The sequence below is a fragment of the Mesocricetus auratus genome, unplaced genomic scaffold, assembly GCF_017639785.1.
Source record: "Mesocricetus auratus isolate SY011 unplaced genomic scaffold, BCM_Maur_2.0 Super-Scaffold_100007, whole genome shotgun sequence".
NCBI lineage: Eukaryota > Metazoa > Chordata > Mammalia > Rodentia > Cricetidae > Mesocricetus > Mesocricetus auratus.
The window spans coordinates 53,869,204-53,892,066 of NW_024429191.1; the positions used below are offsets into that span (position 1 = coordinate 53,869,204).

General features: G+C 41.0%; 1 protein-coding gene and 1 pseudogene across 2 annotated transcripts in view; one reads left to right on the forward strand and one right to left on the reverse strand.

Moving 5' to 3' along the window:
* Smyd4 (SET and MYND domain containing 4) overlaps positions 1-22,863 on the forward strand; it is a 49,057-nt gene that overhangs the window by 17,300 nt on the left and 8,894 nt on the right. Inside the window, exons 3-5 of one of the 2 annotated variants that reach the window (XM_040749145.1) lie at positions 6,951-7,095; positions 11,318-11,407; positions 13,264-14,419. In XM_040749145.1, the coding sequence (XP_040605079.1) occupies positions 6,951-7,095; positions 11,318-11,407; positions 13,264-14,419 (1,391 nt within the window). The remainder of the gene's footprint in view (positions 1-6,950; positions 7,096-11,317; positions 11,408-13,263; positions 14,420-22,863) is intronic. The other variant, XM_040749146.1, reaches the window with a different exon arrangement.
* On the reverse strand, positions 16,829-16,929 carry LOC121141614 (annotated as a pseudogene).

Consider the following 22,863-nt stretch of genomic DNA (forward strand, 5'->3'; position numbering starts at 1 on the left):
AAGGAAGGAAGAAAATACTGTCACTCCTAGCAAGCAGAAGCCTAAAAATATCTAAAGGTAAACATTGGTGATCACTGTGCTTATTCCTCCTCTTCTTTTTTCTTTCTTTTTTTTTTTCTCTTGAGACAAGGTTTCACTGTGTAATCCTGGCTAGCCTAGAACTTGCTATGTAGACCAGGCTGGCCTCTGCCTCCTGAGTGCTGGTGTTCAAGGTGTATACCACCTGATCTAGCCTACACTTACTTTGAAATGGTTAGAGAAAAAAATATAGATGAATACCAGTTACTAAATTGTTACTTCCAGTCTTACTTTGTACCTATCCAAGGCCAAGGCAGGAATTTTCCACTTTGCAAGTTGGCTCCATTGAGAGGCTTTTCTTTTCTTGGTCTTCCTGGAGAGGAAGGAGAGAGAGTGGAGGGAGGGAGGAGAGGAGGGAGGGAGGGAGGTGGTTAGAATGAGAATGTCCCCACAGGCTCATATATTTAAATGTTTGGTCCCCATTTGGTAGAACTGTTTGGGAAGGATTAGGAGGTGTGGCCTGGTTAGATTAAGTGTGGACAGGTGTATGAGGTATGTCACGAGGGGGTTGGGTTTTGATGTTTCAAGAGTTCATGCCAGGCCCAATATGTATATCTGCCGGCTGCCTACAGATCAGGATGTAGAGCTCTCAGCTACTACTCTGGCACCATGTCTTGTGTTTCCTGCTATGGTGATCATGAACTAAACTGTAAACAAGCCTCCAAGTAAATACTTTATTTTATATAAGTTGCCTTCGTCATTATGACTCTTCACAGCAAGAGTAACCCTAACTAAGACAGCGAATGAGAAAGAGTATTGTGTGACACAACTGCTGCATCACTAAAAGCCCACTCCAGCATGGAAAGCTCATGAAAGCTAGAAGCCTAGAGTTCACAGCACAACCTACAGGCAGCTCAACAGAGTTTCCCTTGGAACCAGCCCAGTGTGTCTGAGCCTCTTTCAGGCAGCTAGGCTCAGCTGATCCAACAGTGTCTCTCCGACATATACAGCTTCTATATGCTTGGGGAAAGAAAGGACCTAGTGAGTCCAGTCAGTTTCAGAGAGTTACTAAAAGCTACTGAGCTGTTTACTTCCTGAGCTTACAAGCTTCCTGCAAGATGAACTATTTCATCTCCCCATGGAATATCCTGTGTATAAGGAGCTTCCCACAGATGGAGGCTTTTTTCTGAAGAACTTGCTGGTGACAGAGGTTAAGGCTGGAGGAAGGAGGAATTTAACTTTTTGATACTAGTTACAAACCATATGGAAAAGGATGAAATTAGACTTTTATGCCATATACAAAATTAAGTGAAACAGAATGTGCAAACTTAAAGAGCTTCAACTGTGAATCTCTAAAAAGAACGTCTTCATGGCTGGTTTGACAATGACTACTGGATGTGTCAATAGCATGGCCAGTGAAAGAAAAAAAAACTAGACCTCTTCCAGATTAAACTGTTGAGAATCAAAAGACAATGCCAAGAGAATAAAAACACAGCCCACAAAATGGAAGAAAATACTTATTAATCATTCTTATCAGAGTATTAATATCCAGAGTTAATGAAGAACTCCCACAACTCAACAACAATTTTTAAAAATCCAATTAAAAACCAGGCAAATAACTTGAATCAACATTTCTCCTAAGAAGATGATACACAAACAGCCAATAAACATGTAAAATGATGCTTTATAACATTAGTGATCAAGGAAATGCAAATCAACACTGAGATAAGATGCCACTTCACAGTCATTAGACAGCTGCTACTCAAAAACAAAACCAGAAATGTTGGTGAAGATGTGTAGAAATGGGAATCCTTCTCATAGCCAGTGGGAATGTAAAATGATACAACCATTGTGGAAAATTGCTTGGAAGTTAGAAATTATTGCATGATGTAGTAATCCCACTTCTGGGTTTATACCCAAAAGAATTTAAAGCAAGATGTGAGCAAATATTTGCATATCAGTGTTCATAGCAGCATTATCCACAGTAGTTAAAAGTGGAAACCATGTTGTCTTAGTTGTTCTCTGACCTCCACATGCATACTATACACACACACACACACACACACACACACACACACACACACACACACAAAATAAATGTACAAAAAATAAAGACAGCTGTTATATCTAGCAGTGGTGGTGCATGCCTTTGAATCCCAGCTCTTGGGTGGCAGAGGCAGGTGGATCTCTCAGTTCAACACCAGCCTGGTCTACAGAGTGAGTTCAGTACTGCCAGGGCTACACAGAGAAACCCTGTCTCAAAGTGGGGGAAGAGCACTGCTCTTATAGAGGACCTGGGTTTGGCTCCCGGCAACCCTATGGTGCTTCACAACTGCCTCTGACTCCAGATCCAGAGATCCTGATGCCCTTGTCTGACCTCTTCAGGAACCTGCATACGTGTGGTGCACATAAGCTCACACAGGCACACACATATGCACAGACATACTTTTTTAAAAAAGATTTATTTTTTTTTATTGTGTATATAGTGTTCTGCCTGCATGTATGCCTGCAGGCCAGAAGAGGGAACCAGATCTCATTATGGATAGTTGTAAACCTCTATATGGTTGCTGGGAATTGAACTCAGGACCTCTGGAAGAGTAGCCAGTGCTCTTCACTGCTGAGTCATCTCTCCAGTCCCATGCACATACATTTTTTAAATGAGTCTTTATTTTTAAAAATTAACAAATAATGTCCAGCAGTGGTGGTACATGCCTTTAATCACAGCACTAAGGAGGTAGAGGCAGGTGGATCTCTGTGAGTTCCAAGCCAGCCTGATCTACAGAGTGAGTTCCAGGACAACCAAGACTACACAGAGAAACCTTATCTCAAAAAAAAAAAAACCCTAAATAAATAAATAAAAATAATAAGTTTATTAAGTTTATTATTTAAAAACTAACTTGGAAATAAGTAAAACATCACACACCAAAATTAACCAGACCCAAAGTCTATTCAGCTCAGTGAACTTCTGTATAGTTATAATTGATGTTCAGAACAGAAGCTGTGGAGCTTCACATGAAATCCTCACTTTCCAGCCTTAGTGATAGCACATGCCATTTGTTCTGACACTCAGGAAGATCTCTATGAGTTCAAGGCCAGTCTGGTCTACATAGTGAGATCTGGGACAGCCAGGGCTACAGAGAAACCCTGTCTTAAACAATTCTAAACAAAATTTTAATTTTTTTTTTTTTGGTTTTTCCAGGCAGGGTTTCTCTGTATTGTTTTGAAGCCGCCTGTCCTGGAACTCACTCGGTAGACCACGCTGGTCTCGAACTCACAGAGATTCGCCTGCCTCTGCCTCCCGAGTCCTGGGATTAAAGGCGTGCGCCACCAACACCCAGCCCACATTTTTATTATTGAATATATTTTATGTGCTTATCTACCACCACACACACACACAAAATCCATGACAGATTTAGAATCTATCCTTTTTCATGACGCGTATCCAAAGAAATAGATTTTATTCCTTTGAGGCAGAGTATCTTCTTGAACCTGGCACTTGCGTATTTTTTCAGCCTAAGCTCCAGCGACCTCCTGTGTTTGCCCCTACTCAGTGCTGGAGCTACAGGGATGGACAGGCCCATCCCTATTCTGGTGCTCATATTTGCATAGGCCAAAGAGATGGCTCCCAGTAAGGATACTTGCAGCCAAGCCTAATGGTCTAAGTTTAGCCCCTGGGACCCACATGTTAGTAAGAGGAAGCTGACTCCTGAAAGTTGTCTTCTGCCCTTTGCTGCATTGAGCCATACACATGACCTACATAAGCGAATGAATGTTACCAAAAAAAAAAAAAAATCTGTAGCTTTGATTGTAATTCCTTCTCTGACTGAAGTTACCTGAGAGAAGTTTGACCTTTTCTTGTCATTTGGGGAGATAGTGGTTATTTGTTTGGTTTTTTTGGGTTTTTGGTTTGGTTTTGTTTTTATTTTTTTTTTATTTCAGCTTTCTTTTTTTTAAGATTTATTTATTTATTGCGAATACAACATCCTGCCCCCATGTCTGTCTGCAAGCCAGAAGAGGACACCAGATCTCATTACAGATGGCTGTGAGCCACCATGTGAATTGAACTCAGAACCTCTGGAAGAACAGTCAGTGCTCTTAACCTCTAAGCCATCTCTCCAGCCCCTGTTTTTATTTTTTTTAAGATTTATTTATTCTGCATGCAACATACAACATTCTGCCTCCATGTATGCCTCCAGGCCAGAAGAGGGCACCAGATCTCATAACAAATGGTTGTGAGTCACCATGTGGTTGCTGGGAATTGAACTCAGGACCTTGGAAGAGCAGCCAGTTCTCTTAACCTCTGAGCCATCTCTCCAGCCCCGGTTTTTGTTTTTTTAAGACAGTGTCTAACTGTGTAGCTTTATCTGGCCTGGAACTCTATATAGACCAGGCCGGCCTCAAACTCACAGAAGTCTACAAGCCTATGCCTCCTGAGTGCTGGAATTAAAGATGTGTGCTACCACACCCAGTATCTTGTCTTTTTGTTGTTTTTCTTACTTTTATTATTCATATTTTACTTTATGGCATTGTGATCAAAAAGTATAATGTAGATTATTCTATAATATTTCTCCTCATTTGAACATACAATATTTGATAGTATATATGTTGTCTTAGGGCTTCTATTGCTGTGAAGAGACACCATGACATGGCAACTCTGATTAAAGAAAACATTTAATTGGGGTGGCTTACAGTTTCAGAGGTTTAGTCCATTATCATCATGGTGGGACATGAAGACATGTAGGCAGACATGGTACTAGAGTTCTGTATCTTGATCTGCAGGCAACAGGAAGTGAGGTGTCTTCTACATTGGGCGTAGTTTGAGCATAGAAGACCTCAAAGCCACCCTACAGTGACATACTTCCTCCCTCCAACAAGGCCACACCTAACCCTAATAGTGCCACTCCCTTTGGGGGACACTTTCTTTCAAACCACCACATATGTGTATATTTTTTACTAATATATCAGATCAAATTCCACTATGTTAAACAATTGTGGGACTAGAGAGAGGGCTCAGCAGTTCTTGGCTCTGCTTCTGGGGGACTTGAGTTCAGTTCCCAGCCACCACCTCAGTCGGGTCACACCACCTGTAACTCCAGCTTCAGGGAATCCAACACCCTCTTCCAGTCTCCATGGAAACTTGCACACATGCGGCACACACACACATACATAACACATAAAAATATTTTTAAGAAAATAAAATCTTTTACCAGCATTTTGGAGGCTGAGAAAGGAGGGTTGTGGGTTTGATGCCAGCCTGTGTTATACAAAGACCCTGTGTCGAGAGAAAAAATACAATGAAGCTGAGAGTAATAGCACATGCCTTTAAAACTGCTGAAAACCCTTGGGTGAATGGCAGAGGAAGGCGGGTCATAGAGTGAATGTAGAGGTGTTAGCACTTAGGCCATCTGGAAGGGCATCACACAGGAATTCTTTGGACTGTGTTTGCAAATAAACCTAAAGTTACTTCAGACTACACACACACACACACATATTCAAAACAGGAGAGAGATGTTGGATCTCTTGGAACTGGAAATATAGATGGGAGTAAACTGCTGTGTTGGTGCTGGGAACTAAACCACTGAGCCAACTCTCCAATTCCCATTTATTATTTATCTGTTTATTTTGAGACTATAGCCCTGGCTGTTATGGAATTTGCTATGTAGACCAGGCTAGCCTCAAACTCACAGAGTTCCATCTGCTTCTGCCTCCCACATTCTAGGCTTGAAGAAGTATGGCACCACACCCAGCAAGTATTTTTTTTTGTGTGTGGTTATATGTGTGCACATGCATGCATTGCCATTGTGTTCATGTAGAAATCAGAAGACGAGCTGGAGAGATAGGCTCACAACCAAAACTATAAGAAATCAGAAGACAATTTATAGGAGTTCTTTCCTACCATTTGGACCCCAGAATCAAACTCATGTTGTCAAATTTGGCAGCAAATGCCTTTGTGAGTTGAGCCATCTAGTTGCCCACATACACATTTTTAACATCACGTGTGTGTGTGTGTGTGTGTGTGTGTGTGTGTGTGTGTGTGTGTGTGTTAAAAAATCATACTGTTTTGCTTAGGCTAGCATCCAATTTGTTTTTTTTTTGTTTGGTTGGTTTTTTTTGTTTTACAAGACAGGGTTTCACTGTATTGTTTTTGGAGGTTGACAGTCCAGCCCAGCCTCGAACTCACAGAGATCTACCTGCCTCTGCCTCCCGAGTGCTGGGATTAAAGGCGTGCACCACCAACACCCGGCTCGCTAGCATCCAATTTGTAACAATTCCTGTTGCCTCAGTTTCTTGGTGGCTGGGATTACAGGCCTTCACCATATCTTCATTATTTTTTGTAATTTATTTTTATTATTTTTAATTATAGGTATATTCTGTTGTGGGTGGTGGGTGTGTGCACAAGGTGCAGATACTCACAGAGGTCAAAGGTGTAAGATGCTCTTGGAACTGGAGTTACAGATGGTAGTGAGCCATCTGATATGATTGCCAAGTGAACTTTGATCCTCTGGATGACATACATTCATACATGCATACATACATACATAATATTTGTGTGTGTGTGTGTGCTTAACTGCTGAGCCATCTCCCCAGACCTCCTCAGTATTTTCAACACAGTGTAACTGGAGAGCACTCCTTGGTGCAAAGATTCCATGTATTATATCACTTTCCATCCAGGCTTCATTGTGATGTGTGATCCAAGGGATGATTCATTGACTACTAAGTGAGAGATAAGCCAGACACTCTCAGCTCTAAATGGATATCCCTGTCCCTCTGTCTCTGAGACCAGGAAGAACTCTTCAGTTGGATTACACAGGCATATAGCCCAGTGTGCACTGTGGTCTCAGCCACTTGTTGCATTTTCAACAGTGATTTCAGAGCCTTACTTGAAATAACAAATTTCTCCTTTTTATTTGTTTCCTTCTTTCTTCACAAAGACCTGAAGATGAGGTGTTTTTAAAGCGACTTTCTAGTGCTTACTTGGTGGAAAAGAACTATGATGCTCCCCTTTTCTACAGAGAAGAAGGAAACAAAAAATTCCAAGAGAAGGACTATACGGGCGCTGCAGTGCTGTACTCTAAGGTACCATGCATGCAACCCAGCAGTTGCACAGGCATGTTCTGCGGAAGTTAGAGACCTAGTACTGAATTTCGTAGCCAGCGGGGTTTTGTTTTGTTTTGTTATCTATAATTTGGATTGGATTTGGGGGGAAATGATAGAATTCTGTTGTTGATTCTATTCTCAAACCATGGATCGTTTATATATCCTGAATTTTGGGAGATTCTTCCCATATTCCTTCAGACCCACGGTAGCCACAGTTTTATTGGCCCTTTACCCTGCTTTTCCAGGTGATAATTCTCACTGAACTGTATGCCAGTTTTGTCCGTAGAACTGATGAAAAGTTTAGCTTGCTAGTTCTAACTTTGTGAGCAGCTAGATTTTTAGTTAGCTACATGCTAGCTTACCACCATACTAACTTAGGCTGGGTGTGGTGGTACTTGCCTTTATTTTCAACACTCAGGAAGCAGAGACAGGAAGATCTCTATAAGTTCAAGGTCATCAAGATCTACATAGCAAGCTCCAGTCCAGCCAAGGCTATGTAGTGAGATCATGTGTCAATAAAATAAACAATCAGAATGAAAAGAAAATAAGTGGATTTGCCATAGGCCAGCCAAACTAGATTTCATTGGTCATCAGTTAACATATTTTGTTTCGTTTTGTTATTTTGTTTATTTTGGTTTTTTTGTTTTGTTTTTGAGACAGGGTTTCTCTGCGTAGCCCTGGCTAGCCTCGAACTCACAGAGATCTGCTTGTGTGGGCAACTACTGCCTGGACCATCAGTTAATATATTATTATTAGTGACAGTCAATGGATATTTTACATTACACTAACCATGACCAAGCTATATTTTTAAATTATTTTATGTATATAGGTTTTTGCCTACGTGTATAACTGTGCACCACATGTGTGCATGGTGCCTGAGGAGGCCAGAAGAGGGCATTAAATCCCCTGGGACTAGAATTACAGACTGTTGTGAGCCACCATTTGGGTTCTGGGAATCAAACCCATGTCCTCTATAAGTGCAACCAGTGTTCTTAACTGCTGAGCCGTCTCTCCAGCCCCACCAAGCTAGATTTTGAAGCAGACTCATGGCTTTTAACACTGTTACTCTTACTGACCTGAGAAAATTCCTTCTATTGCTTTTTCAGAGATCTATATGGGCTTAAAGCAAGACTATGTCAGACTCTTGATCTGTGATCTTATATAGTAAAAGAGTGGGTGAGTCTAGCATGTTAGCATACTCCTGTAATCCAGGTTTCAGGGAGGAAGGAAGATCAGGAGTTAAAGGACAGTCTTAGCGTTGTAACAAGTTTGAGGCTAGCCTGAACTGTATGAGACCCTATCTGAGCAGGGAGAGAGGTGTAGCTCCATGTTATACCACTTGCCATCATAGGTGAAGCCCAAGGTTTGATTCCCAGTACTGGAAGTGAGAGTATTATATCTCTCTGCACCCTTGGAATTAATTTTCCAAAAACTGTCACAGCTGCAACAGCCACTCCACAAACATAAAAACTCTACTTTGTAATGGTGTAAATAAAGTATTTGGCTTCGGTTTTATGCCTTTACATCCTAAATGTGATCCCATGGAAAGTTGTCAGGGAAAATAAGAAAGGAGGGGCTGGAGAGACGTTCAGAGCTCAAGCACTTGCTGCTCTTGCAAAGACCATGGCATACGCTGGTTCCCCTACTTCAGGGAATCCAAAACCCTCTTCTGGCTTCCACAGGCACCCACACTCACAGATTCACAAAATTTTAAAAATAAAATGAAACTTTTAATGTGAGCTCTAGAATGAGTTTGACATCAGCCTGGCTACATGAGACCCTGTCTCAAGAAGGAAAAAGATGAAGGTTTGTTGGATGGAGAGAGGGATGCACTTCCTATTTTACAAAGCTGATATTTTGGTGATTACAGTACTTTGCAATTTTATAGAGAGCTGCTATTTTCTTTCTTTTTAAAGTAATGCTTGTTGTTTTTGCCTGCAAAAGTAATAAATGTTACTTTGTAAAATATAGGGAAGTATAAAGAGTAAAATAAAAGGCATAACCAGCGATAAGTACTGTTAACATTTTTACTTAGACCCAGCCAGCCAGCCTTTCTCCTGTGAGAATGTGTTTTTCTTTTACAAAATTGGGATAATGCTGCACTTACTGTTTTGTAACCTGCTCTTTACCTTCAACAATTTATTGTACCCATTTTCTCATGGTATTAAATTTTCTGCTCCAAGTAATTTTCCATAGCTAACTCAGTGTTCTATTACAGAGAAGAAATGTACTTAATTTAACATCTAATATTGACATATTATTTGGCCTTATGATGCTGTAATAGGCATCTCTCTGTATAAATATTTACATACAACTGACTTCTGTTTAGGATGAATTAGTAGAAGGGTAAAGTGCTGGGTCAGAAGGAGTATCTTCAAGCCTTTGATGCTGATGCTAACTTGTTCTCCAGGAAGGAACTATTAACATCCCTTCTGGCAGAATATGAGAATGCTCATTTCTTCATATCTTAAGCAACACTGGCTATTATTATATATTAATATTTTGTTAGAATTATATCTTTATTTTGAGGTTACAAAATGTGTTAATATAGTTAAATTTCAAAATTGCAAAAATATATAGTGTGATTACTCTTTTTGTTCCCTAGTCTAACCTCATTTCCAGCCCCATAAGTTCAAGGCCATCCTGGTCTACAGGACAGCCAGGGCTACATAGATAAACCCTGTTTCGAAAAACAAACAAATGTGTGTGTGTGTGTGTGTGTATTTTTTTTTTTTTTTTTTTAGAATTGAGGACATAGATCAGTGTTATAATGCTTACCTAGCATGCATGAAGCTCTGGTTTTTAAGCCTAGCATTCTACTCCAAAACATTTACTACAAATTTCTAAATTATATCACTAGTTATCAGACTAGTATATACTGTCACTAGCAACATAATGAGAGTGCCCATTGTCACACTCTTTTGTCAAGTAGTCAGTCAGTTGTTGATTTTATTCTTCTTTGACAAATTGATTGGTGAAGAAGTATTTCAGCTAGCCTAGAACTCAGAGTTCTGCCTGCCTCTGCCTCCCAAGTGGTATACACCTTTAATCCCAGTGCTAGTCTACATAGTGAGCTCCAGGACAGTCAGGACTACACAGAGAGAACTTGTCTCAAACAAAAAAGCAAAGAGTAATTTGTATGTCCCATAAGGACAAATGTATGTTCATATCATTTACATATTTTTATTGACTTGTTTTTGAGCTTTCAAAACTTGTTAAAATAAAACAGTTAGCTCTAGGGCTAGAGAGATGGCTCAAAGGTTAAGAGCACTGTCTGTTCTTCCAGAGGTCCTGAGTTAAATTCCCAGCAACCACATGGTGGCTCACAACCATCTGTAATGAGATCTGGTGCTCTCTTCTGGTATCTAAGTAGAACAGTGTATGCATAATAAATAAGTCTTTAGAATGCTGGAGACAAACTCAGGTCTTCATGTTTACATGACAAAAACTTTTTAAAAAAAGTTTGGTCCATTTCCACTGGACCTGGTGGCACAGGCCTGTAATCCCAACTACTTGGGAAATTAAGACAGTGGGATCATAAACTCAAGGTCTGCCTGGGTGACAGAGTGAGTTCAAGGTCAGTCTAGATAAACTGGTACATGTGGTAGAAGCTGTGTTTGATGCTATTATATTCAATGTTGCATCTTTATTTTCTCATTGATCTTCAGAGGTTTGCTAAAAGGTAAAAATAAAAGAGAAGTGGCTAGAACAGAAAGGTTCTGTAGGTGGAGTTTTCCTGTTTCTACTGCCTGCTCCTTCTCAAATAACTGACTCAGAGACTTAATATAAAGTATAAATGCTGGGCCAATAACTCAGGCTTGTTACTAACTAGCTCTTACAACTTAACCAATTTCTACTAATCCATGTGCTGCCCTGAGGCCTGTGGCTTTTACCTCTATCACATTTTTTGTGTCCAACTTGTTTTCTGGCTTGCTGGCTACTCCAGACTCCACCCTTCCTCATCCCATCATTCTCAGTTTGGCTTTCCCACCTAACTGTAACCTGTTCATCTATTGACCAGTCAGCTTGTTTATTAAACCATTCCTAGTGACATATATTCACACAGTGTACAGAAGGATTATTAAGGTTCAGTAATTTTTTTTCAATTCCTTTCAGTCTTTAGTAGTAGATCCCTCATTATCAGAAAAGATTAGAAATGCTACTTCCCATTTGTTCCTTTGATCAACTCATTGTTTTTCAGGGAGTGTCGAATTCAAGGCCTAACACTGAGGATATTTCACTGTGCTATGCCAATCGTTCTGCGGCCCTCTTTCACCTGGGTCAGTATGAAGTGAGTATCGAGTTACCTGGTGTCTTCCCTGTGACCGCTATGGAAGATGAGGTCCTATCTGTTTCTTCTGCACACACCAAAGTTAGTTAGCTTGGAAACACTAATATCCCCAAACTCATTCCTCTGACTCATGTCACGTCTCACAGGTGACTATGAAGAATCGTAGTAGTTGACAAGAAAAAGCTATGGCACTGTCCACAGGGCATGGACTGGATCCTATAGGTCAACACTTCTCTATGTCTGTATCAGTCAGATGTGTCGCTAATGGTACTTTAGATTCCAAGTATGTCAGGATATTAGTGTGTTCATTTGTTTCTTCTGAAGAAGCAGGGTTTGAGGACTGGAGAGATTCTCAGTGGTTAAGAGCACTGGCTGCTCTTTCAGAGGATCTGAGTTTGATTCCCAGCACCCACATGGTGGCTCACAACAGGATGTAATGCCATGTCTAGGGGATCCAACTTCCTCATCTGCCTGTAGGCACCATGCAGGCATTTGGTGCACAGACATATATACAGGCAAAACACATACACATAAAATAACAGTTTAAAAGAAGGAATTAAATAAGTAGGACATGCTTAAGATTATCCCTCTTATTACAGCTCTTCTACAGTAAACATTGAGAGTATGAAAGTAAAAGGTTTTCTTCTCATCCCCTAATTGCTGCAACAGCAGCAAAAACAACAGTGGAGCATTATGTCCTTGGAGTTTAAGTCAGGAAATGACAAAATGACAGATCTAGGTTTTAGGAAGGTACCCATAAGCTCTTTGAAATGTATAGTAGAGAACCCTAAGGACAAGCTCTAAAATATCATTCCACCCATGTGTGATTTCTACATAAATTCAGTTATACACTAGAATCGAGGACTATTGGGATAGTCACATGTTCACACTCACTGCCCTTCACAGTAAAGTAGAAGAGCAAGATCTATCTGGGCATGTTAGTATACAACTATATCCTAGCATGTAGAAGGCTGAGGTGTGCGGTGTGTTTGTTGCTACTCTAGGCTATGTAGTTAATATGTCCAATCAGAGTTTCTACTAAAAACTGAAAAACAAAAATCCAATAATCTGGGATTTCTTTTTTCTTTTTTTAATGGAGTGTGCAAGATGTCTCTGACTTTGTTCAGATGGCTACAGAACCTGGAAAAGCTGCTGTTGTTGCTATTAATGAGTAACATACTGCCATTATTTAACTTTTAATATATCTACATATACATACACACACATACACACATAATTTCAATTTTGGGAAGCTTTAGCTGTGCTGTGAACTGGGGGGAAAAATCCTAGTTTACCATGTTAAATTGGCATTGTACAGGAATCAACAGCCATATTGGTCTAGACATGTTAAACTTAATTTTTCCATTTATACAGATGTAATGCACTGTATTAAATATTCAGAGTCTTAGCTACATGAGTTTGATTACAGAAAATAACAAAATATTCTTTAAATAATGAAAAAAAGATCCAAGAATCTGACTCTGGGTCCTACAGAAGAAAGACTAGACTCCTAAGGATGGGTTTAGAAGAACGTAGGAAGCGTTTATCCCTTTATCACCTCCCTATATTGGTTGTCTGTTTAACTTCTAATAATGATGACACCGGGCCTGAAATCAATCCCCAGCATAAGGACAGGAAGAAGAAAGGAGGGGAAGGAAATGAAGGGGGAGAAAAGGAGGGGAAAAGATAAAAAGGAAAGACCAGGAAGCAGAACAGAGGATGTAATTTAAGGCCTAAGCTCTCCGTTGAAGTTGTCCTCTTTTATGACCCTTTATGTGCCTGTGGTTTTCCAGTTTTCAGTACGTATGGAAGAGTAGAAACCAAGAGTCATCCTGGAATTTCCTTTTTGTTTTCAGGCATGTCTTAAAGACATAGTGAGAGCAGGTATGCATGGGTATCCTGAAAGACTGCAACCCAAGATGATTCTGCGTAAGGCAGAGTGCCTGGTGAACCTGGGGAGACTACAGGAGGCGAGGCAAACCATCACTGATCTTGAAAGCAGCCTTGCTGCCAAGGCAACGCTGGTACCTTCCTCTTATCAGATTCTGCAGAGGAACCTCCACCACCTGAAAATGAAAATGAAGATACAGGAGAAGGAGAATCTCCCAGAAACCTTCCCAGCAGCTCTCACCAGAGCCTTTGAGGATATGGCCCTGGGGGAAGAGAACAAACAGATTTCTGGGGCATCACCCTCTGTCAGCTTACACACAGACCCTTTGAAAGGCCGCCATCTAGTTGCCACAAAAGACATTCTCCCAGGAGAGCTCCTGGTGAGGGAAGGTGCTTTTGTAAGTGTCCTTAACCCAGGAGAAATGCCCCCACTGCATTATGGCCTAGAGAACAAGTGGGACACCAGAGTTACCAATGGAGACCTCTACTGTCACCGATGTCTGAAGCACACTTTGGCCACAGTACCCTGTGGAGGCTGCAGCTATGCCAGGTATTGCAGCCAAGAATGTATGCAGAAGGCGTGGGAGTACTACCATAGCACAGAGTGTCCTCTAGGGGGGCTGCTTCTCACACTTGGGGTCTTCTGCCAAGTTGCCCTGAGGATAACTCTTCTAACCAGATTTGAAGATGTTGACAGAATTGTAAGGATACTTTGTGAGGAGACTGGTAGCAAAGACATCTGCATACCTGAAAACAAGACACTTCATTGTACAAATCAGGAGGAGAGTGAGAAGAACAGCATAATAGGTGACATCCCAATTCCTGGATGTAATGTCCATGGGGAATACAAAAGTAATTATAATGCTGTCTTCAGCCTTTTGCCTCATACTGAAAAACATAGCCCAGAACACAAATTCATCTGTGCCATCAGTGTCTCTGCACTGTGCAGGCAGCTCAGAGCGGCCAGCTTACAGGCCCCAGCCATGCACTTAAAGTCCTCCAGGTTGGAAGCAGTGACTCCAGGATTGTGTGCAGATTTGACTATCTGGGGAGTAGCCATGCTACGACACGTGCTGCAACTGCAGTGCAATGCTCAGGCCATAACCTCCATAAGGCACACAGGTAAGACAGGACCGGAGTTTTGCCTTACATTATTGGGTTTTCCTTTTTTTTTTTTTTTTTTTTTTTCTTTTTTGGTTTTTGAAGACAGGGTTTCTCTGCGTAGCTTTGGAGCCTGTCCTGGAACTAGCTCTTGTAGACTGGACTCGAACTCACAGAGATCCCCCTGCCTCTGCCTCCCCAGTACTAGGATTAAAGGCATAGACCACCACTACCCATCAATTTTTCTTTTTATTTATTTATTGTATATACAGAGTTCTGTCTGCATGTATGCCTGCACGCCAGAAGAGAGCACCAGATTTCATTATACATGGTTGTGAGCTGCCATGTGGTTGCTGGGAATTGAACTCAGGACCTCTGAAAGAGCAGCCACTGCTCTTAACCACTGAGCCATCTCTCCAGTCCCATTATTGGTTTTTCTAGAGCTAATATTTAAGGAGAAAATATAAAGGAACACTAGCATCGAATGAATCAATGACCTAAAAGGAAAACACAGCTATCTTTTTTTTTTTTTTTTTTTTTTTTTTTTTTTTTGGTTTTACGAGACAGGGTTTCTCTATATTGTTTTGGATGTAATTCCATAGTTTGGGAGATGGAGACAGGATGATTAGGAGGTTGAGACAGCCAGCCTCGGCTATATAGCAGGTTTTAGGTTAGTCTGGGCTACATGACACCCTGTCTGTTAAAAATTTAAGAAGCTAGAGCCAGGTGGTGTTGACTCATGCCTTTAATCTCAGCACTCGGGAGGCAGAGGCAGTAGATCTCTGAATTCAAGGCCAACTTGATCTATATAGCAAGATCCCCACCATCCAAGGCAACATAGTGAGATCATGTCTCAAAACTGATAATAATGTTAATTAACTAATTAATTAAAATTTGCAAACTAAAATATTTTAAAACTTTTATCAATTTTCTGTGTGGTATGTGTGTCACAGCCACAGGAGTTAGTTCTCTCCCACTATGTGTGCCCTAGGGATCAAACTCAGGTGGCCAGGCTTGGCAGCAGGTGCCTTTCCTTCCTCAGCCATCTCCCAGCCATTTCCAATATTTTTATTGAGTGATCTTCATGTTCTAAAAGAATGTCTTTGAAGGACTGGGAAGATGGTTCAGTGGTGATACACCTGCTATGCAAGCATGAGGACGAGAGTTCAGATCCTTACCACCCAGGCAGATGCTGAGCAGGCATGGCAGCCTGCCTGTGATTCCATCACAATTGAGCTGAACAGGATCCCTAGAACAAGCTAGCTAACCAGAATAGCCAGATTGGTGAATTCTGGGTTTAAGGAAAAGACCCAGGCTCAATGTATGGGATGGAGAGTGAGTGATCAAGGAAAATACAATTTAATCTAGCATAAGTTGCTGGCCTCCATGGGTAAGCCCACATGTACAAACACCACACATATACATGCAAGGGGGGGAGAGGGGAGAAAGTGCTGTTTAAGTTTTTTTGTTTTGCTTTGTTTTTTTGCCGAGTGTGGTGGCACACTCCTTTAATCCCAACATTTGGGAAACAGAGGTCTGAGGCTCTTTGTGAACTGGAGGCCATCCTGTCTACATAGCAAGAGACATCCAGAACTTATAGAGAGACCCTGTCTCAAACTTAACAATCCAAAAGATTTATTTTATTTAATATGTATGTATGTATGTATTTATATGTATATGAGGTTTTTGTATATGTCTGTGGAGGCCAGAAGAGGGCACCAGATACCCTGAAACTGGAGTTACAGACACTAATGAAGCACCATATGAGTCCTGGGAATCAAACCCAGGTCCTTTGGAAGAGCAGCAAGTACCCTTAACTGCTGGGCCATCTCCCCATCTCCTTTGCTAGTTAATGCTGCTAAATGGGAAGAAAGTAGATAAAACTTAAGATTTATTGACAGATTAGCACGGTCAGCCTCACTAAACTATAGAAGCTTACTCTTCAGACTTCTCACGTGACATTGTCCAGATTTTGCTGTCCTTTTTTGTGTATATGTCTACAGATCTTAATTCAGCTGCCAAATTACACAGTATGTGGGCATTCTTTGGGTCATAGATCATTTCCCCATCTTAAATCAATGGCATTTGAAAACTAGTGTTTGTCTGGCCTATGGTCCTAATTGTTTCAAGTTAGTCTCTGTTTTCTTTTCTGCCTTCTTTGACTCTTTGAGCCACTGCTACAAAAACATCCAAATCTGGGCCAGAAAGAAGGCTTAGCTAGTAGGTGCTTGCCTCTAAACCTCAAGACATGAGTTGTTTTTGCCTTGGTTTGGTTTGGTTTGCTTTTTGGTTTTTAGAGACAGGGTTTCTCTGTGTAGTCCTAGCTGTTCTGGAACTCTGTAGACCAGGCTGGTCTCAAACTCAGATCCACCTGTCTCTACCTACTGTGTGCTAGGATTAAAGGCGTGTACCACCACCACCCAGCTAAAATAAAATATGGAACACTTCATGAATTTGCATGTCATCCTTGCACAGGGACTGTGGTGATCTTTTCTGTATCATTCTAATGTCAGTGTGCTGATGAAGTGAGCTTGAGGACCTGAGCTATATCCTCAGGACCCACGTGGTAAAAGAAGAGAGCCAACTCTTTCTACACAAGTTGTCCTCTCACCTTCATACTCACATGACCAATGTGTTCCCGCTCACACAGAATAAATAAATAAATACTGGGGTATCCAAAATCTCTACAGTGTAAGTGGTTACCTCTCTCTTTTTTGAGGTCCTCTGTGTTTTTAAAATAAGAACACTATTTACATGGTGGCACAGTGTACTAGTAATTTTTGAAATGGTGTAAACCTCCATTCATTCTAGGATAAAAAGCTCTTTAAACTTTTGTGTGTGAGAAAGACAGACAGAGGCTGTGTGAAGGCTGAACCATGTGTACAGGTTAGGAGACAGCTCTTTAGTAGCTGAGTTTCTCCTACCTGTTTCTGAGGCAGAATCTCTCTTGTTTCTGCCCCAATACATCATATATCACCTCCAAGCCATTTATTCCATTTCTATGTCTCATCTTGCCCTAAACTTGCTGAGCTTACAGATGCCAGACACCACATTAACATGGGCACAAGTAGCTCTCCTCCTCTTCTTCTCTCCTCAGCTCTCTCCCTCTCCCTCTCTCTCTCCTCCCACCACTTCCCTTTCCAAGGCTACCCACCAGCCCTTCACAACCCATCCCCTCTTTCCACACCCTACCAATAAACCTCAAACATGGAAAAAAAGTAAAAACTCACAAGTAAGCCAGGGTATTAGTGTTAATATAAAATAGCAGAACTCAAAGTAAGATATCTAATAAATCAAAGCATTTTATTTTTATAAAGGAAACTTTCCATACTGAAATATATTATTAGTGTTAGCTCTCAGAAACAGAGATTGTGTCTATAAAACAAAAATGGCTAAGTGTACAAGATGGAGCTTGGCAAAAACTCCATTGTTGTGAGAAAATTTAGTGTGCCATTCTGGCTTTGACTGGGCACATATATTAAGGATCTAGAAACCAATATTACATAATAACCTGGGGATTTGGCAGATATATCTATCTATCAAAACTTGTATCCCGTAAATCAGAAGTCACAAACTTTCTGTGAAATACCAAATGGTATAAACATTTTAGGATTTGCAGGACATATACCGTGTTGCAACTGCACCTCTGCCCTGTAGCCTGCAAACAGCTGTGCAAACGTGAGCCTGCCCTGATTTCAGTCCATGTTCATTATAGACTCTGAAATCTAAATGTTTGTAATTCTCCACACTCAGAGTTATGCTGGGTTTGGTTTCAACTACTTAACCATTAGAAACAAAAAACAGCTGTGAAGACGGCTCAGTGGGTAGAATGCTGCCATGAAAGCGAGAACCTTTCAGATCCCAGAACCACATAAAGCTGGGTAAAGTAAGGTCGTCTGTAATTCAGTGCTCCTCTAACTAGATAGGAGGAAGAGACAGGAGATTCCTGAAAGCTCCTGGGTCAGCTGACTTGGCATACACAGCACTGAAGAGCAAGGAGAGCCTGTTTCAGGTATGCCTTAGTTAGGGTTTCTATTGCTGTGAAGAGATAGCATGACTATGGCAACTGTCATAAAGACAACATTTAACTGGAGTGGCTCACATACAGCTCCAGTCTGTTAGAATGTATGGATTTGGTGGTACACAACTTTAATCCTAGCACTCAAGAGGCAGAACCAGGAGAATAACCACAGGTTTGAGGCCTACTTGGTCTGCCGCAAATCCCAGGCCAGTCAGGGCTATATGTCAGGACCTGTCAAAAAGACCAGTAAGAGCCAGCAAGTACCAGACCAGTGAGGACTACACTGTGAGACCCTGTTTCAAACAAGACAAAACAAATATATATGGAGCTTGTGGGAGTCAAAAGTTAAACATGCTGGGTATGGTGGTGTATACCAGCACTTGTGAGGTAGAAATAAGAGAAACTTCAGTCCTTCTTGGCTATATAAATAAGTTTGAAGTCGGCCTTGGCTACGTAAGAACATTTCTCAATAAATTTTTAATTTAAAAAATGAGGAGCCTCTGCCAGGCATTGGTGGTGCACGCCTTTAGTCCCAGCACTCATGAGGCAGAGGCAGGAGTATCTCTGTGAGTTCAAGGCCAGCCTGATCCACAAGAGTGAGATCCAGGACAGCCTCCAAAGCAATACAGAGAAACCCTGTCTCAAAAAACAAAAAACAAAAAAAAAAATGAGGAGCCTCTAGGGATTGGGGGGATGGCTCAGTTGGAACAATGCTGACTGGGCAAGCATGAGGACCTGAGTTCAGATCCCTAGCACTCATGTAAAAAGCTGGGCATTGGTGATGTAGGGAAGCAGTTAGATCCTTCCTCACTCATCCCTAATGAGCCTTGCCCTGGCCAGTAAACCCTAGATTCAGACAAAAATGTCTAAAAAATAATAATCTGGGCACTCAGTACCACCCTCATTTTACAGACAAGAGAGAGTTCTTGCCTGACAGCCTTGTCTCATCCCTGGAATTTCCGTTAAAGTAGATGGACAGAACAGATGTGTGTGCCATGGCACATGTGCACACGTACTCTAATATACATGATAATATTAAAAACATTTGATAAAGGCCCCCAAAATCAACCTCCAGACTCCACATGCACATGTGTTCACATGTACTCCATACACACCAAAAAGTATGTATGTCTTCAATGATGGACATACTGGCTAGTATTTGAGAGAATAAAGCAAAAGGATTCCAAACTCAAAGCCAGTAGAAGGTGTATAGTAAGATCTTTTCTCAAAAAATAGACAAAGCATGGTAGTGCATGCCTTTAATCCCAGCACTTGGGACAGAGACAAGTGAATCTCTGTGAGTTCAAGGCCAGCCTGGTCTGTGAATTACAGGCTATCTAAGGCTATACAGTAAGACCTTGTCTCAAAGAAAAATAATTTAAAAAAATAAAACTTAAGAGCTTCTGGACAGCTGAACATGTGGAGGTTCCTGGCAGTGGTATACCCAGAGAAAGCCGAAGTGTAGATCTCCTTCCCCATCCGAGTCTTCCCCTCATTCATGTCTTTTGCTATATGTTCTATGTAGAAACCAATAGACACGAATAGAAGAATCCATGTTGAACTGCTAAGAAATGCCATAGGATTTGTTCTCTCACTGACAGCGCATTGGAGGGCCACTCTCCCAGTCAGAAATCAGAAGATAGGATCACCAGGAGCCCTGCTTATCACAGCCACCCAGGAACCATGCTAACTACTGGATGATTGATGCAGACCCTGAAAGAGGAATACACAAGTGTGATGCCTGCCCAAAAAAAAGATAGTCTACAAAGAAAGATGCATGACATTATTTCTAAGTGGAAAAAAATCTAGTATTCAGAGTATGATAGTCTTATGTGAAATAAAAATAGTAACTGTTCCCAGCACTCGGGAGGCAGAGGCAGGCAGATCTCTGTGAGTTCGAGGCCAAGCTGGACCGACAGCCTCCAAAACAATACAGAGAAACCCTGTCTCGTAAAACCAAAAAAAAAAAAAAAATAGTAACTGTTAATGGCCAGTGAGATGGCTCAGCTTGTAAAGAATCTTGCTCCTGCCAAGCCTGATGACCTGAGCTTGATCCCAGGGTTCCCCATGGTAGAAGGAGAGAACTGACTCCCCAGAGTTGTTCATCAGCCTCCACACCCATGCCATCAAATCTACACACATAGATAATAAAACAAATAAGTGTAATAAGAAAAAATGTAATATATGCCTGATTATTTTGCTTGTGCTCAGACCCTAGAAGCTCCTTTTTTTTTTTAATATTTAACTTAAGGGGGCTGTAGAGATAGCTCAGTGGTTAGGAACACTGGCTTCTCTTTCAGAGGACCTGGATTCAATTCCCAGCACCCACATGGCAGTTGACAACTGTCTGTAACTCCATTTCCAGGGGATCTGATTCCTTCTGGCCTCGAGGGCACTGTGTGCATACATGCAAGCAAAGCATTCATAGACATAAAATAATAATACTTAACTGAAAATAAAATTTTGAGGCAGAGTCCCTCATAGCCCAGACTGAAACTCATTTACATATCTGAGGAAGGCCTCGAACTCAAACACCTCCTGCCTCTACTTCCCAAGTGCTTGGATGCACTACTATGCCCAGCAGAGTTTACCTTGTGACTATCACAAATAATAAAAATCCAGAGACAGATATTGAGGTTAAAGCTGAAGATCAGAGAAGCAAAGCAGCGGGCCACTAGAGAGCTCTCATTCTACCAATGTTCAGACCAAAGGGGCGATCCACGGAACCTCAGATTGCACTGAGCTCCTGTCTCCTCCCACCTTGTATTCCTCTCTAATGCTGGTATTAAAAGCCTGGGATCCCAAGTGCTAAGATCACCTTTGTGTGAGCTCTGTTTCTCTTGTAGGCTGGATCAATTTCAAGTTCAGGGTGGCCTTGAACTAACAGATCTGTCTGCCTCTGTCTCACAAATGCTGGGATCAAAGGTGTGTATCACCACTGCCTGACCTCTGTGGCTAACTAGTGTGGCTAACTTTGCACTCTGATCTTTAGGCAAGCTTTATTTATTAACTCATAAACAAAATATCACCACAACCATGCATTCCATATATATTTGTTTTGTTCTGGCTATATGCAATGTTAAACATCAAACACAGAACCTCGTGCTTGCCTAGCAACTGAGCTACACCCACAGCCTCTTGATGAAACTTTATAAATACGCACAAGCAAATAATTATGATAAAACATGGCCAGCTTATACCCTCTCTACAGAACTTAAATCAAGATGCCATTTTGCTTATGAGATTGGCAGTCATTTTGTTGATGTCAGTTTTTGTTAACTTGGTGCAAACCTAGGTATGTCTTGGAAGAAAAGGACTGTATAAGATTGACCTGTAGGTAAGTCTGATTAATGATTGATGTGTATGGGCACAGATCACAAGGGTATATAAAAACAGGCTGAGCAAACCGGAAAGCAGCATTGCTCTATGGCTTCTACATCAGTTCCTGTCTCCAGGTTCCTGCCTTGAGTTCCTGCCCTGACTTTGCTCAGTAAAGGCATGTCACTTGAGAGTTGTAAGAGGAAATAAGCCTTCTCTCCCCAGGTAGCTTTTGGTCACGGTGTTTTATCTCAACAATAGAAGCCCCAACTAAGATAGTTGGTTTGCTTTTTAATTACATTTTTAATGCATTTTAGGGCAGAGTGTTTTTTTAATGGCCATCACATATTATGTGAAAAGAAGTAACTTACAAATCACCATGTGTCCTTGTCACAAATTATTTTAAAAATTCCATATACCAAGTATGATGTCCCATGCCTACAATCTCAGCACTCATGAGCCTGAGGCAGGAGGATGGTAAGCTTAAGGCCAATTTGGACTACATAGCAAAATCCTGTCCAAATAATAGTAACAGTAATAATTCTATACACAGAACTAGAAGGGGGGCCACTGCAAAGACAACACGTCGAAACATTGGACCTGCCTGGTTGGATTTTAGATGATAGTCCTTGTCTCTGTAATTTTCCGTTTCTAACTTTGGTATAACTACCATGTATTCTTTTTGTAACTTTAATTGGTTTTTTATAATAGAAACAATCTAAGTGCTAAGAATATTTCCATAGGAACATTTTTAAGGCATTTGATACGTTCTGCAAATTTGCCCTCCAGGTGAGTCGTACCAGTTACATGCTACCAGCAATGTTCGCTTTCATTTTTTTACTGTCTAATTCTGTTTTAGTCTATTCATAGTTCTAATCTCGTTATATCCCTTTTATTGTTTCTTTTGGGTTCCAACACCTCCCAGTTTAGTGTTCTCATTGAATTTCATTAGCAGCTGTTTCATTAGTGGCACAGAAGAAGGATTAAAGTGTTAACTAGGATAGACTTTGACAAAACCTATAAAAATGTATGTTATTATCTTTGCATAAATTCTTTTTAATCAAAGTTCCTCAAAAACCTCTCTTTGTTCCCATCTCAAGGGATAGGTCTGGTCACTGATGATATT